Source organism: Jaculus jaculus, chromosome 11, assembly GCF_020740685.1.
Source record: "Jaculus jaculus isolate mJacJac1 chromosome 11, mJacJac1.mat.Y.cur, whole genome shotgun sequence".
Lineage (NCBI taxonomy): Eukaryota > Metazoa > Chordata > Mammalia > Rodentia > Dipodidae > Jaculus > Jaculus jaculus.
Window position 1 is genome coordinate 37,619,633 of NC_059112.1, and position 17,871 is coordinate 37,637,503.

The window sequence follows — 17,871 nt, forward strand, 5'->3', positions numbered from 1 at the left end:
CTCCAGAAGCACATGGGAATGCAGCTCAGCCAGAACCACGGCTTGTGGCTTTGAAACCAAGCAGAAAACTCAGTCAGCCCAGGCTTGGACTTCGGATGTACGGTACCAAGTGTTCATCTGTGGCACCTGGTTACACCGAGAATACCAACTCCAAGCACCCTTCCTACTCCATGCTCACTCTTCCTTTTCACTCCCATCAGCCCCTTCTACTGCAGCTTATGCACTGCCAATACCATTGCTTTTCAGCAGTGAAGTAAATGGCCTCCTCATCCTCTTCATTCCGGTAAAGTGCAGGGCAACTTGACACTGAAAGGATGTCTGGATCTGGGGAGGGTAATGAGTGCTGGGGGTGCTGGGGGTGAGGGGCATGGTGAGGATGTCGCTGGTGGACTGGGTGAGGAGCATGTGGAGGAAGCTGGGCTCGCTGGGACTGCGGTGAAGACGGCACAATGCTGCGACGAGAGCGACATAAACTACTGCTTCTGGCTAAAGATCCAGCAGGCTTAGCCACGGTCCCTGAAAAACATAAGCCAATGAAAACACTCATACTACTCAATATTCCCTTAATGGTCACTGCAAGTACATACATGAAAACTGGTGTGATTAGCATGTTGAGATTTAATATTTCTTTATTCAAATAACTACATAATTACTGATTTCTCTACTACCTATAGTAGGAAAATCAAAAACAGGAAAAAAGTATAACAAAAATGCATCTGAAATTTAAACAGAAGTGAACATTTACACATATGGGGTTTTATTTATTAGCATCTTAATTATGCAGAGTAGACTCCATGGTGACATTTTTCTACATGTATATATTTTGATACTATTTGCTCCCAATGTCCCAGCGTTCCTATTGATTCTCCTTCTTCCCAACTAATTTTTGTTTGTTTTTGGTGACCCCGTGAGTTTAACCAGGGCTGCTTAGAAGTGCATAGGTGAAGTGTTAGCTACAGAAGCATGGGCAACTTACCATGAAGAAAATGACTCTCCCTCCCCCGCCATTAACTACCCTTTTAATTTACAAACCACGATAGCTGAAATCCTTACTCAAGGTAACAAACCTTTAAAATCAATATAGTGTATTTTAACGAATGATAAACTTTTTAAATGAATGCTAGTATTAAAACAGATAATTAGCAATATGAAGCCGACTTTTGCCAATGGATAGTCTTGACATATTACAGTTTGCTTAAACTTTATTAATTTTTAAGTTAAATTGAGTGCATGTAACATAGTCACACAGTTGGGTCAGGCACAGATGAGACCAAAACTTATTTCTTGAACACAGAGTCTTATGGACCAAACTGTCTTAAACCATCATGTATAGACTGCCAGTCTTAGTCTAGACTCATGCAAGTGGCAAACACACTTGTCCTCACCCTCAGTGCTCTCACCAAGTAAGCAGGCATTCCATTTTCTTGCTTTAAATAAAACAGAGATTGCCTACAAATAGTCTTTTCAAAAGTTGATGCTGTTTCTTCATTTTTCACTCGCATGCCACAGCACAAGGATACAGGTGAGTGGTCTGCTAGCATAACAAGCACGTGCACAACCCTGGTTCTACATCCTTTATAACACGGGCTCCATCCGAAGCTCACACTATTAGGCACCAGCAGTCTTCAGCATCATGACAAGGGTCACCTCCCTATCACTCTGGCCCATCATCATCATAAGCAACCTTGTTCCTAGGACCAACCTGACACTTAACCAGTCAGCTTTCACCTCTCCTCCTCTGGCTTTCCAAACCTCTCCCACACCACTGGTTACCCTTCTTGCCTGTATTTTCGTTAACCCCCTTTCAATTTCAGCATCATCATTTAACAACAGATGCTGAAAAGACAAATCTTAAATAAAAATCAAGCAATTAAAATTAAATTAAGAAAACCTCCTCTACCTCAGACTGTTCTTTGGGTAAGCAGTGTTCTTTTTTATGAAAAAGTTATCTATGTTACTGTCCCTAGCACTTCACCTTCAGTTGTAAAAATCTGTAAAGTACTTGCATGGCCAAAATCTCAGTGGCCTTATTCTCCACTGGATTATAATCTACCTTCTAGCTGCTAACTTTGGGAACTATCTCAACCCTTCTTTGACATTGGACAGCACCTGACATTCCTATTTGGACATTTCATTGATTTATCTCAGCACATTCTTACCTCCTTCTTCACCTGTCCTCTGCGGTTCTTCTAAGTTCTATTCTAACCTTTGTACTACTGGTCTTGTTTCTCTTTCATCCCAAGGAATCTCACCACTCTGGTGACTTCAATTATTTTTATAGTCAATAAAAAGGCTCTATCTGAACTTTCATGCTCAATCTTTCCCTAAACATATAACCAACTGAATAATGGATACTTGAATATTCACAGATGTCTAACTGAACACATTTTCCCTTCAAATTCATCTTCTGGTCCCTTGTTTCACTAAATAATACGACTACCTCCCTAGATGTATGAATGAGAAACAAAGGCATCCTTCATTCCTCTTCCTTCTTTAATCTACATCAAGTGCTTCCATTTCTTCCTCCCTGATACTACGACCATGTCTCTAGTGCAAAGTAACCAATGGGTTACTTTGGACCATTATATCAGTCTCCTGATAGCTACCCTCCCGTGTGTTCTCCAGACCACACCTGCATGTCCATCCTACAGTAGATCAGAGTACTCTATGTATTTATCCAACTTCAAATGTGAAACTAGTATCCCTCTCTTCTGTTACTGGGATATTAGGAACAGTCTGCATCTCTTAGTTCCTCAGAGGTACCATACTCCCTCTTGTTAATATGCCTCCTTTTCCCATTTCTTTCACAACTTGCTATTTCAAGTCATTTCTGAATGTTAGTTCCTCTAGGACCTCCAAGTTTGAGATCAATATTTTTTCCCGTTTGTGTTCAGTTGATAATAACTTAGCATATTTCTCTATCACACAATTTATCTCAGTTCATTGCTTTTGTCTGTTCTCCACCTGACTGCAAATCTTATAAATGTAATAATAATAATATATAATGTTCAACACTGATTTATAACACCCAGCACAGTGCTAGAGAGAAAGCAGACACTAAGGAATAAATTAATCAAAGGTACAAATCAAAATTACTAATGAAATAGTCTGATGGACTGAAACATACACAGCAGGGTGAAATGCAATAGACTACTTCAAAAGCTTTTACCACTTTCCTCAATACTGCCCAAGGTTTTTCATGGAAATTCTTATAATTTAGTAACGCATCTAAGAATTGTTTTGCACTTGTGTCTAATTCATTGATTAACAGTGAGAAGAGACCTTTGAAATCATGAAGTGGATATTCTTATTTTGCCAAAGAAACCACATTTTGCAAATGCTGCTCTTATCTACAGTAATCACTAGCTATGAGGAATCTACAATAAAAGTAGCAAGATTCAGAGGAATGTTATGGGGTAGTGTGAGGAAATTCAGGATTCAATGCTTGGAAATATGACTACTGCCCTCAAAGATGAAAAAACTACTACAGAAGGAACCAGTAAAGAAGGAAGCAATTCATTTATATAAGGGGAATTTGAAAATCAGTAAATTAGTGATTTATAAATTACTGAAACCCAGCAATTTTCTCCAAAAATAAATGGTTTCTTACAAATGCTGTCATCTCTTTGACTTCTAGTCATACAGCAGTTAGTTTTATAGTGTATCTGGAGCTGAGAGGTGAGAGTTGCCACAGTTAGTTCCATGGTATATCTGGAACTGACAGTCCCCGGAGTTAGTCTTGTAGTATATCTGCAGCTGAGAGTTCCCACAATTGGTGGTACAGTATATCTGGAGCTGAGAACTCCCACAATTGGTGGTACAGTGTATCTGGAGCTGAGAGTTCTCACAATTGGTGGTACAGTATATCTGGAGCTGAGAACTCCCACAATTGGTGGTACAGTGTATCTGGAGCTGAGAGTTCTCACAATTGGTGGTACAGTGTATCTGGAGCTGAGAGTTCTCACAATTGGTGGTACAGTGTATCTGGAGCTGAGAGTTCTCACAATTGGTGGTACAGTGTATCTGGAGCTGAGAGTTCTCACAATTGGTGGTACAGTGTATCTGGAGCTGAGAGTTGAGAGTTGCCACAGTTACTTCTATGGTGTATCTGCAGCTAAGAGTGGGGAGTTTCCACAGTTAGTTCTATGTTGTATCTGGAGTTGCAAGCTTCTCCTCCTTATTGCTTTAAGAGTCCTTTTAGGTCTGGTAGTAGTTTCAACATCAAAAAATTTTATGGGCTTAATGGCTAAGGCACTTGCCTGCAAAGCCACTGGACCCATGTTCAATTCCTCAGGACCCACAACAGCCAGATGCACAAGGTGGCACATGCACCTGGAGTTAGTTTGCAATGGCTGAAAGCACTGGTGTGCCCATCCTCTCTCTCTCCTTCTCTCCCCACCCCTCACATAAATAAATTAAAATAAATAAATAAATGTTTTAAAACATTATGGAAAATTATGGCCTTGTAACAAGTTTCCCCCAAGTGGTAAATGTTCTATGATAACTTATGCCATTACTAATTCCTTATGAAGATGGAGACTCATTCACACTTACAACTTTTGGGGAGGAAGTATACAGAATATGTGGTATGATGGGTGAATAGTGTATGCATGTACCGATGTGGGCGCCTTGTGCATATGTGACTGGAGGCCAGAAGAGAACACTGGGTTCACTTACCTGCTTTCTTCTTTGATACAAAGTCTCTTACTCCACTCAGACCTGCTTTTTTTTTTTTTTACAGTACCAGTGATTCATTAGTTTCTATCCCCTGCAGGACTAGAGTTACAGATATGTACAGCCATCTCCAGCTAAACTTATATAAATGCTGGGGAATCAAACTTGGGCAGTCTCAGGCCCAAGCTATCTGCCCAGTCCCCAGGCTTATGATTGTTCAAGAGTTCTAAAGTGATGCATTTAAGTTCACTAAAAAATTCATAGCAATTTAATATGAATCTATAGTTGCAGACTATATGTGGTGACTTGTTTCTTAGAGCAGAAAGGCAACAGTTTTTTGAATAAGGGAGTCCTCTAATGTTCCAACACAGTAATATACACAACTATGGTTCTAGCAATATGGCAGTCATACATAATATGGGACTATCCCCCCCAAAGAATTAAATACTTTTGAATACTTGCAGAGTAGCATGTAATAATGGTTTTAAGTAAAGAGATGAGCTTGTGAGAAGAATAACCAACTCTCAGATGTCAAAACAAAGTGACAAAAAGTGAATGGTGGGCTGGAGAGATGGCTTAGCGGTTAAGCGCTTGCCTGTGAAGCCTAAGGACCCCGGTTCGAGACTCGGTTCCCCAGGTCCCATGTTAGCCAGATGCACAAGGGGGCGCACACGTCTGGAGTTCGTTTGCAGAGGCTGGAAGCCCTGGCGCGCCCATTCTCTCTCTCTCCCTCTATCTGTCTTTCTCTCTGTGTCTGTCGCTCTCAAATATATAAATAAAATTTAAAAAAAAAAAAAGTGAATGGTAACAGCTCTTGAGTAGCAATACATTGCTCTGGGAAGTTCTCAGTTGTAACATCCTAAGGTCTGGGGACTTAGACTGGGGATAAAAAATTAGGTCTACGTGAGGAAGTGGAATTGTGAGTGACCACAATGACTATTCTTAGAGATAAAGTAAGTATCAGAGGGAAAAAAAAGTCTGATCAATACACATGTAAATTTTTTCAGTGCAGTCTCTGGATTCAGAGATTTCAAAAGGCTCTATGAAAAACTTAATTCTCTGGACATGTATCTCCTATTAGTTAAAACATACAACATATAGAGAAGGCAGGCTGTTGTGCAAATACAAGCAACTGCTACAATAACCAAGAACAAAAAATAGAGTTACAAAATTAAATTAAAAATAGGAATCTTAAAATCATTACTTACAAAATAAATTTTAATGTGGAAAACGGATGAAGTAACATTAAGAAAAATAGCCGGACATGGTGGCACACGTCTTTAACCCCAGTACTCGGGAGGCAGAGGTAGGAAGATCACCGTGAGTTCGAGGCCACCCTGAGACTAGGGAATTCCAGGTCAGCCTGGATTAAAGCGAGACCCTACCTCAAAAAAAAAAAAAAAAACAGGAAAAAAAAGAGAGATGGGGGGGGGATAGAGATCTGACAAAGAGTTAAGGAGAATAATAAAGAGAAAGGAAATTCAGACATTGAATTAAATTTTTAAAATGGGTTAGCCAGGTGTGGTAGTGCACGCCTTTAATCCGAGTACTTAGGAGGTAGAGGTAGGAGGATCACCATGAGTTCGGGGCCACCGTGAGACTACAGTAAATTCCAGATCAGCCTCATCGACAGTGAGACCCTGCCTCAAAAACAAAAACAAACAAACAAAAACAAAAAAAGATGGGTTAAACAAAATTAAAAAGAGCTGAAGAAAAAAACTAGCAATATAAAAGACTAATCTAAGTAAGTTCTCTTAAAAAAAGTTATAAAAATTATTTTCAAAACAGCTGCTGATATAGAATATAAAACATATTGACAATTGGCTAATAGTAGTCTAAATATGTCTGTATAGCTAATACACAAGGAGTGAACAGAGACACAAAAACACTTCAGAAATAATGGGTACATATTTTTTCAGAAGTGATAAAAATACATCTTCACGACACTAGAAAGTGGAGAAACATCCCTTGTTCCTGGATTGGAAGAATCAATATTGTGAAAATGGCAATCTTACCAAAAGCAATCTACACATTTGATGCAATCCCTAACAAAATTCCAAAGTCATTCTTCATGGAAATAGAAAAAACAATGCAAAAATTCATTTGGAATCACAAAAAACTCTCAAATGTCTAAAATAATACTGAGCACCAAAAATAAGGCTGGTGGTATCACCATACCCTGATTTTAACCTGTACTACAGAGCCATAGTAACAAAAACAGTGTAGTACTGGCACAAAAACAGACATGTAGATCAGTGGAACAGAATAGAGGACCCAGATGTAAGTCAAGATAGCCAGAGCCACCTGATATTCGATAAAAATGCCAAAAATACTCACTGGAGAAAAGACAGCCTCTTCAGCAAATGGTGTTGGGAAAATTGGATATATATCTGTAGAAGGATGAAAATAGATTCTTTTCTCTCGCCAGGCACAAGAATTAAGTCCAAATGGATTAAAGACCTTAACATCAGACCTGAAACTCTGAAACTGCTAGAGGAAAAAGTAGGGGAAACCCTTCAACATACTGGTCTTGGCAAAGACTTTCTGAATACAACCCCAATTGCTCAGGCAGTAAAACCACAGATTAATCACTGGGACCTCATGAAATTACAAAGATTTTGCACTGCAAAGGACACAGTGAAAACAGCAAAGAGGCAACCTACAGAATGGGAAAAAATCTTCGCCAGCTATATATCTGATAGAGGATTAATATCTAGACAGAGAACTCAAAAAGTTAAACAATAAGCAATCAAACAAGCCGATCAAAAAATGGGCTATGGAGCTAAATAGAGGATTCTCAAAGGAAGAAATACGAATGGCACATAAGCATCTAAAAAAATGCTCTACATCACTAGTCATCAGGGAAATGCAGATTAAAACTACATTGAGATTCCATCTCACTCCTGTCAGATTGGCCACCATCGTGAAAACAAATGATCATAAATGTTGGCGGGGATGTGGAAAAAAAGGAACCCTTCTACACTGCTGGTGGGAATGCAGTCTGGTCCAGCCATTGTGGAAAATAGTGTGGAGGTTCCTAAAACAGCTAAAGATTGATCTACCATATGACCCAGCTATAGTACTCCTAGGCATACATCCAAAGGACTCATCTCATTTCCTTAGAAGTACATGCTCAACCATGTTTATTGCTGCTCAATTTATAATAGTTGGGAAATGGAACCAGCCTAGATGTCCCTCAACAGATGAGTGGATAATGAAGATGTGGCACATTTATACAATGGAGTTCTACTCAGCGGTAAAGAAAAAGGAAGTTATGAAATTTGCAGAAAAATGGATGGACCTGGAAAGTATTATACTAAGTGAGGTAACCCAGGCCCAGAAAGCCAAGCGCCACATGTTCTCTCTCATATGTGGATCCTAGCTACAGATGATTGGGCTTCTCTGTGAGAATGAAAATACTTAGTAGCAGAGGCCAGTAAGGTAAAAAGGAGACATAAAGGGTAGAGAAAGGAAGGGAGGAGGATACTTAATAGGTTGATATTGTATATATGTAATTACAATGATTGTAATGGGGAGGTAATATGATGGAGAATGGAATTTCAAATGGGAAAGTGTGGGGGTGGGGAGGGAGGGAATTACCATGGGATATATTTTATAATCATGGAAAATGTTAATTAAAATTTTTTTAAAAAAGAGTCAGATGCACAGAAAGCTAAAACACTGCATTTTTTAAAAGCATTGTGTATTTTTCATTAGTTTTAATATAAATATAAAAAAACCTCAATATTTATGAAATTTGAAAGAGCAAAGAAGTGATTCTATTTCTCAAACCAATGTTTCTTTGGGGTTTGTGTTGTTATGCCTTTGTTTGTTTGTTTTCCCAGCAGGCAGGTATTTTTACAAAGATGGCATATTTATTTATTTTACTAAATATGATAAATTCATAACAAAAGTGAATTTATTTAAATTATGAAATGCTAAGTGAGATTTAATTTATATATTATTTTGATATATGTTTTTGGACAAGTCCAATTTATATACATTCATGATTTATCAAGTTATTAAATGGCAGTGGGCAGGATGGTCCACTCCTGCACTCCCAGAACTGGGGATGTAAAGGTAATAGGATCATCAGTTTAAGGCAGCGCAGGTTACATAGTGAGCTGGCTAGGATACATGGAACCCTATTTCAAAAAGACATAAACATTTAAATGGCTTTATAATTAACTGCAGAATTACTTTACACTTTTCAGTATACCTAAAATAAAACACTAATTTTTAAAATACGAAAAAAATTAGCTGGCCAAAAACACTGCAAAAAAATAATAATAATAATCATACCCCGTGGTGAAATATTACAAGCATTCTACTTAAGTTTAGAAAAGACAACCTTTCCTATGGTGGCCAATTTTATTTAACATTTACTGAAAATCTTAGTTTGGAACTTAGAGAATCAAAAGCCAAAAAAAGGGTTAAAGAGTGGAAAAGAAAACACTCATTTATATACACATACACACAAAGCCAAAAACTCCAAACATCCAGAGAATTAGTTTTTTTCTGATAATACAATACCAGCAAAATCATCAACATACAATTTGACATATAATTTTTTAAATACTTATTTGCAAGCAGAGCAAGCATGAAAGGTAGGGGGAGAGAGAGAAGAGAGATAGGGAGAGTGAGTGCACCAGGGCCTCCTGCTGCTGCGAAAAAACTCCAGATGCAAGTGCCACTTTGTACATCTGTCTTTATGTGGGTACTGGGGAAATGAACCTCAGCTGTTCGCCTTTTCAGGCAAGCGCCCTAACCACTTAGCCATCTCTCTAGCCCAGACATATAATTTTTAAAAAGGGAGGTGACATATGTAACTATAGGGTAGCTAGAAATTAATCTTTCAAACAGTATGTATAAAACCTGCAAAGAGAAACTTAAATATTCACTCCAAAGCCCTGAAAAATTCAATAAATAGAATTTATTTGTATTAATTCTCAATTAAATGAATTATTTCAAAAAGTTTCCTCAGGAAAAACCTATAGTGGAACTTCCCGTGGAATTTCATAAGCTGACCTTAAAATACATAAGGATAATGGGTTAAGACTAGGAAATCTGAATTTTAGTAACACCAGAAGGTTGTCTTATTAATTATCAATAGTTTCTATGAAGCAATATGAAATGCAGAATTGAACTGTTGAAATAAGAGAGCTAGATCTATGGAGAGGACACTATAAGTCAACAGGGATAAAGCAGGAACGAGACTGTGCCAAGTGTTTACACATAAACCAAGAGATGTGTTTAAATACTAAATTCACACTGAGAGCAAAACTATTTACAGATGGGCTAAAAGACTAAGGGATTAAAGGAAAACTTAAAAATTTTAGGAAAGCCACAATTATCAAAGACATAAAACATCAAAATAAGATCTCAAACTTTGTGATTAAAAAAAAAAAAAGGCAAAGGCAGGGCTGGAGAGATGACTCAGTGGTTAAGGCGCCTGCCTGCAAAACTAAAGGATCCAGGTTCAATTCCCCAGTACCTACATAAAGCCAGATGCACAAGGTGGTGCATGCATCTGGAGTTCGTTTGCAGTGGCTAGAGGCACTGGCATGCCCATTCTTCCCCCCACCCTTTCTCTCTGTCTCTCTCTGCCTCTTGCTCGTGCTCTAATAAAAGAAAAAGGCAAAGCCAGAAAATATAAAGAATGGTTCCAAATCAAAAGAAATCCTGGAGGAACTCCATGATTGTCACAAGATCGCAGAGGAAGAAATCTGAAGGACAAATGGAGACACGTGAAATGGCACTCTGTCCTCAGCACACATGGAGAAGTAATTTCAGAATACTGAGGTACTAGTTCACATTCATTCAAGTTGGAAAACCAATACATCAAATCATTCCAACTATGAGAGAAGATACAGGCACACACAGTTCTTACAGCTACTGAGCATGTAAGCTGTGAAAAGCCTTCTCAATAATTAGCAATCATTTGTAGGTACACAAACAAAGTCAGAATTGTGTGCAAGTGATACAAGTTTGTTACACTATCATTTCTAAGAGGAAAAAAGTACACAGAACCTCTCAGTGAAAAAAAGAGGACAAACTACATTTTTAATGTAATACATATTGTTAACTTATTTTTAAGCAGTAAATTTAACTATATATAAACTTAGAAAATTTCTGAAATTTTTGGGCAAAGAAACAGCCAAATGATACTGTCAGGCTGATAAACTGATACGAAATAACAACAAAGGTCTGTACTATCATGGCCATATATATGTAACAAGTGCCGCAGGCTTTAGAAGAGCAAAGGGGGGGGGGGTCACGTGATTTAGCTGTATCTGATGGTTCACTTCAGAGAAACAAACAATACAACTTGTTTACCCAGACTTGGGGAGATGGCTCAGTATGTAAAGTGCTTGCCATGCAAGCATGAGGGCCTGAGTTCAGATCCCCAGCACCGTCTAAATGGTAGGTGGGAAGAAGAGTATCTATAATCCCAGCATGGGAGGCAGACAAAGACACCTAGGGCATGGACACTACCTAGACTAGCAGCACTGGTGAGCTCTGTACTCAGTGAGAGACCTATTCTCAATAAATAAGGTAGAGAGTGTTGGAGTGACACAAGCAATGTAACCTCTGGATTCCACATGCCTGCACACATATGTATGTATGTGCACCTGCTCACACATGTGCACCCATACGCAAGAACACATACAACCATGCAAATATACATACACAGCACCACACATACACACACAAAATAGAACCTTGTTTATTCTGGAGGTAAGTGAGGATATCACGTAAGTTTAAAATAAGAGCCTGAGTGATAACACAGTCAGTAAAGTGCTTGCCCAATACTGGAGAGGCAGAGACAGGTGATCACTGTGGCTTACCGATGAAATCAATCTAGCCTATGTGGTAAGCTCCAGGCCAGTGAGAAAGTTTTTGTCTCAAAACGTTCTCTGAACTCCACATGTGCACAGTATGAGTATGCACACAGACATTTGTGGTGGTTTGATTCAGGTGTCCCCCATAAACTCAGGCGTTCACTGGGTTCCCAGCCGATGGAGATTTGGGAATTAATGCCTGCTGGAGGCAGTGTATTGTTGGGGGCGGGCTTATGGGTATTATAGCTAGTTTTCTCTTGCCAGCATTTGGCATACTCTCCTGTTGCTATGATCCATCTGATGTTGGTCAGGAGGTGATATTTACCCTCTGCTCATGCCATTGTTTCCCCCTGCCATCATGGAGCTTCCCCTCAAGACTGTAAGCCAAAATAAACTCTTTTATCCTACAAGCTACTCTTGGTCAGGTGTTTTCTGACAGCAATGCAAACCTGACTGCAACAACACTCTAAAAAGTTTGATATAAACTGCCAATACATCCTTACTCTAAAAGCATTTTATACATGCTTAAAAACTGGATGGGGGAGGGCTGGAGAGATGGCTTAGCGGTTAAGCGCTTGCCTGTGAAGCCTAAGGACCCGGTTTGAGGCTCGGTTCCCCAGATCCCACGTTAGCCAGATGCACAAGGGGGCGCACGCGTCTGGAGTTCGTTTGCAGAGGCTGGAAGCCCTGGCGCGCCCATTCTCTCTCTCTCCCTCTATCTGTCTTTCTCTCTGTGTCTGTCGCTCTCAAATAAATTTTAAAAAATTTTAAAAAAAAACATATAAAAAAAACTGGATGGGGGGATCATTCTCTGTTTTACCCACAATTAGCTAAAGGTTGATAGCTGAAGTTCTTTCTTCACATAAAATTAAATATAGACAATACCATTCTGTGTATAGAGTTTGAATATTTAACTTCACTGTTTACATATCAAGCACATTTCTTCATCATTATTTCAAACATAAAATTTGCACACATCAACAGACTACCAAGGATGTATTTCATAAAGCACCTAAAATTTACCTCTGATTCTATTCTTATTGCTTGTAGCCTCTAGTTTATCAGGTCCAGAAACTATGTTTTTGTAAGAAAGCAGAATGCTGGGCTGGAGAGATGGCTTAGCAGTTAAGACCCTTGCTTGCAAAGCTGTAGGACCTAGGTTCAATTTCCCAGTACCCACATAAGCCAGATGCACAAGGTGGTACATGTATATGGAGTTTGTTTGTAGTTGCCTAAGGCCCTGGTGTGCCCATTCTCTCTTTGTCTGCCTCTATCTCATCTCTTCTTATCTACCATCTCTCAAATAAAGTAAATAAATTAAAAAAGAAAGAAAGAAAGCAGGTTGCAGTACTACAGTGGTGCCACTGGGTGGAGGCAGAGCTCTCCAAATGTAATGTCTGGAGGGAGTTTTTGATTATGGCATTTGTAAAACATATTAAATTTAAAACCAATTCTTGTGCTTTTTTTCATATGCAGAAGTTCAAATTTCTGTGTGCACCACAATAATTTAAAACTCAGGGGCCAGAGATGACTTAGCGATTAAGACATTTGCCAGGAAAGACAAAGGATCCAGGTTCGATACCCATGTAAGCAAGCTATACAAGGTGATACATGCATCTGGAGTTTGTTTGTAGTGACAAGAAGCTATGTATGGTGGCCATTCATACTCATATTCTCATTCATTCTCTCTCCTTTCAAATGGATAAATAAAAATATTATTAAAAACAGAATATTAGGCCAGGTGTGGTAGCACATGCCTTTAGTCCCAACACTCAGGAGATGGAAGGAGGAGGATTCTGTGAGTTTGAGGCCAGCTTGAGACTATCAAGTGACTTCCAACTTGGGCTAGAATGAGACCCTACCTTGAAAAATCAAAGGAAACACACACACACACACACACACACACACACACACACACACACACCCCATAAAATTGTAAACTGATATTCACATATCATATTGGATTGGTCTCAAAAACTAATACTCTGTGGGGCTGGGATGATAACTCAGAAGTTAAAGGTGCTTGTTTGCAAAGCCTGTTGCCTGGGTTCAACTCCCAAGCCACCCATGTAAAGCAAAGTAGCACAAGTATCTGGTGTTTGCTGCAGCAGCAAGAGACTCTGACACACATGTGCAAACATACAAAACTAATATTCAACCAACTTGAAAGGACTACAGTAAATATTGTTCTCCTCTCTTCAGAAGCTTGCTCTACTGACAAGTGTTTGTAAAAAGCACAAATATTAGGGAAATGGACCAGGCAAGCAATAACATAGACAAAGCATTTTTCAAATGATTTAAAACTTATAAAAAATATTTTCTGTGTGTGTTTGTATGTGTGTGTATATGGTTGCACCAAGGTCTCTTGCAGCTGCAAATGAGTGACAGTCATATGCTTGCACCACTTTGTGCCTGGCTTTATGTAGGTACTAGAGAATTGAAGGCAGGCCAGCAGACTCTGCAAGCAAGCACCTTTATCCCCGAGCTATCTTCTTAGCACCTCAATTGACTTCTAACATAAGACAAAACTATAATTTGAAATTATCTGTAAGTCAAATACTTTAAGTTTCATCTTACTATTAAAATGTCTTCTCACAAAGTAAAGATTTTCAAAGCATAGAGTAATATGATAGAAGGTACACACTTCATCTTTGAAAAGATTTCCATATTCTAGCAAAAGTAAAAAAAAAAATACTGCTAGGCATGTTGTCATACCCCTGGAATCCTGGCTCGCAGAAGGTTGAGGCAGGAGGATTAACAGTTCAAGCCCAACTTTGCTAAACTGCACAGCAAGACCTTATCCTGAAACAGTTATAAACAACTATAAACACACAAATACACAAACTGCATATGCCACACAGGTTTATCACATATTTGCCATGCTTTTCTATGCAAATAGTTAAAAATTGATTCAGTAGATTAACAGTTAAATACAGCAGGATAGCAATTTCAAAAGAATGACAGAACTTGAAAGGCAAAAATACTAACAATCACAACTACAGCAAACAGTAGCTCAGTTAAAATAATTCATACAATGACCTAAAAGTACGCCTGATAGGGAGCAGAGCTAGCATTCAAAGCCAGGTTTCCAAACCTTCCTCTAACTTTTACTTCTACTGAAGATTAAGCTTTCATCTGAAAGGATGGATGCTGACCTCGAAGGCTGGCATTTTGCAACCATTTGACATTCATTATACAGTATTTTTACTGTTTTTTTTTTAAGTTTATTTATGAGAGAGAGAGAGAGAGAGAGAAAACAGAGAGAGAGAGAGAGAGGGAGGGAGAGAGAGGGAGAGGAAGACAGAAAGAGAATGGGTGCACCAAGGCCTCCATACACATGTGCAACCTTGTGCATCTGGCTTATGTGGGTCCTGGAGAATTGAATCAGGGTCCTTTGACTTTGTAAGCAAACACCTTAACCTCTAAGCCATTTCGCGAGCCCATTTTTTAATGTTTTTTAACATAACTCCTTTATTTTAATTTAACTATAAGCACTGTTTTACAAAGTCCTACAGTCAATACTTAATACATTGAGTTATATGTAAAAATTGATCAAATAAACATTTGTGTTCAATTATGCAAATTAACCAAGCATTCATGTTTCTTAATACGTACATATTTATAAATAAAATGTGTAACAGATACATATGTACCTCATACAGTAGTCTCAAATAATAACACCTAAATTATTAATAAAAATAAGAAAGAGAAAATGGAAAATAAAAAATTTTTGTATAAATGTCAGGGTAAATAATTCCTAAAAGGATTTCATAGGAAGTTACTTTACAAACTACACTAACACTATACATGAACTCACCAGGAAACTGCGACACTATCGGGGGTGTATCTTCATCTAGGTCGTCGACTCCTCCAGCTATTGGGTAGGGCGGAATGGAGACTCTGGGCATCACCACCCAGCTGTGGTCAGAGTAAAGTGAGGAGGTTAAGCTGGGGAGTCCTGAGTTGTGAGCTATCTGAAAGCCACAGATCTTCTCAATCTGCTGCCAGCGAAAAAGCCGTTCTCGTAAACACGTTGTCAACTCAGAGAGAGCTTTCCTAAAAAAACAATGAAAAAATTACTTGTTGCATCAAAGTTTTTCATATGGCACTGATAATGGCAATTATATGAACAGAACATGGAAATTAGCAAATCTCCAAAAGCAAATCCATAGTTTTAGAATTAGTATAAATTATGTGGTATAAACTTAAATATCCAAGTATTTAACTCTAACTATATATCATCTATAAACTATACATCTCAGTGGAAGACCAAATAGACAGAAAGGTAATGTAACATCCTTACTTTGCTTCCAGAATTTTGTGATCTACCTCATCAAGCGAGGAGCTATGTGCCACATGCAGTGTCCCAAACACTGTGCTTCTCTTCTTTTTAATTTTTTCTGCCTAGAAGCCCAGAAAGGAGAATGATAAAGCTAAGTTTGGAAAAAAGTACACTTACAGTACTAGTATTATTATTTAGTTTTTGGTTATATTAAAAATCATAAACCTATGGAGAAGTATTAGCCAAGGTACAGTCAAGTTTTCCAAAACAGAAAACAACTGAGAGAGAAAGCATGCTGTTCTAAGGCAATCAGTGTCATTTAAAACTTTGTTCTGGAAATTATATTTTTATTTCTATACCTGAGAAAGTCCTGAATCTATTAAAACTAATAGAAAAACATCAATCAACTTCTGCTGCAATGAGGTGTTAGTCCATGAGCTATACATTTTTTTTTTTTTTGGCCAGAATTCAGATTAAGGCTTATTCTTATTCCACACAATAAATGGCAAACATTAATTTCTAGTAACTACTAACCTGAATCAAATATGAAGCAGCAACCTAGAGGAGAAAAGCTCTGTATAAAACATGTATCATCATCATAATTAATAATAATCTCTAAAGGATGCTAAGGTCATTTTAAAAGCTATATATGCACTTCTATAAATATAATAACTTTACTTTGAAGCCTATGATTACAAGAGTCAATTTACACAATAAGTTCTAATTAAGAAAACAATCTGCAGAAAGACTTTTACTCAGGTCTGTTTATCCCAATTGATTAACCCCTCTAGAATGCAGCCACAGAGGTAAATTGAATAAATAAATAAAAGCATACCTCGTCCTTGGCAATAGCTAATTGCATTTCCGCATTTTGTCTTTTGATATTGTAGTACTGAACTTCTACTTCATGTGTTAACTGAAGCCATTTCTGAAGGGCATCTGGAACAGACCAGCTGCTTCTCAGTTCAAATTCTTTCTCAGCTTTTTTAAGAGCCATGCGAACCTGGAAAGAACACAGGAAAAAGTCATGGAAGAAATAAGGACTGAAATAAATTTTAGCACCAAAATGAAAAGAAAAATCAACTTTGACTATGTTCTTTACAAACACCTTTTGAAGACACTAAGTCTAAATATAATATACTCACATTAACACTAAAGCTGGAGTTTTAAGTGCATTTTAATTTCCCTGAGCAAAGATGTATAGTTGTAAAGGTTAGAGAAGGTGTATGTATATTTTATGTATGTATATATTTACATCTATATACATATAGATATCTTCACACACACGCACACACACTCTCTAAATTGCTTAATTTACTCTTTATATTTAAAGTTGTCAGGTTGAAAGGAAAACTACAGGACATAGGAAAAATACTGAGCACACTTTAAATCATTTTTATTAAGGATATGAACAAATGCTCAAAGTCAGGTAGATACCTGTTGTATTATTTCTTCTCAGGTCCTTAGAAAATTATGTTCCTTAATTATGCACTGTTTTTAAAGTAACTGTGTGTTAATCTTTAGTTTTCCATAATACCTTATGTTCATTACTCACTGTTCTACCTGTTTTACTTCTTCTCTACAGTTTACTATTCCTAACATACCAGACGAAAAGTAGACAGTGAGCACTAGACCATGTGTAAGTTAAGAAAATGGATTTTTAACAATAATCTCCTGAGCTTCCCCCTGAGGAACTATGCAGTCTTTAGTGAATGTTGTGGTATTTCTTCCACTTGCCTTTAAAAAGGGCCTGTCAATAAAGAAAAGAAAATCCTTAGTGTGTTAGGTATAGCAAGTCATAAGGAAAACTATCTTAAGAAAAGCCTCACTACGAAAATGACATACAAGGAAGAGAATCTGTTCTTGGAATGATTTACTTAAAAAGGACCAAGAATGCCAAGTAAAGATGTATGAAGACACAAGATAGAATTCATGAACTAGTGACCAAATAACTCAAGACCATTTAACTTCTGGGCCGGTAACTGTGAAGTGACTGCCACCAAAGATAACTGAAACACCTTTCCCAGACAGAAGTGCAGAGGAATGTTTGATCTGAATAAACCCAGAATTTAA

The 17,871-nt window shown here is 37.9% G+C and overlaps 1 protein-coding gene across 1 annotated transcript in view; it reads right to left on the reverse strand.

Annotated features, from left to right (window-relative positions):
• Positions 1–17,871, reverse strand: part of Stim2 (stromal interaction molecule 2) — a 180,406-nt gene that overhangs the window by 6,227 nt on the left and 156,308 nt on the right. Inside the window, exons 8-12 of the mRNA XM_004656103.2 lie at positions 16,634–16,801; positions 16,333–16,356; positions 15,820–15,920; positions 15,334–15,572; positions 234–516 (exon numbers count right to left, since the gene is read on the reverse strand). Of these exons, the coding sequence (XP_004656160.2) occupies positions 234–516; positions 15,334–15,572; positions 15,820–15,920; positions 16,333–16,356; positions 16,634–16,801 (815 nt within the window). The remainder of the gene's footprint in view (positions 1–233; positions 517–15,333; positions 15,573–15,819; positions 15,921–16,332; positions 16,357–16,633; positions 16,802–17,871) is intronic.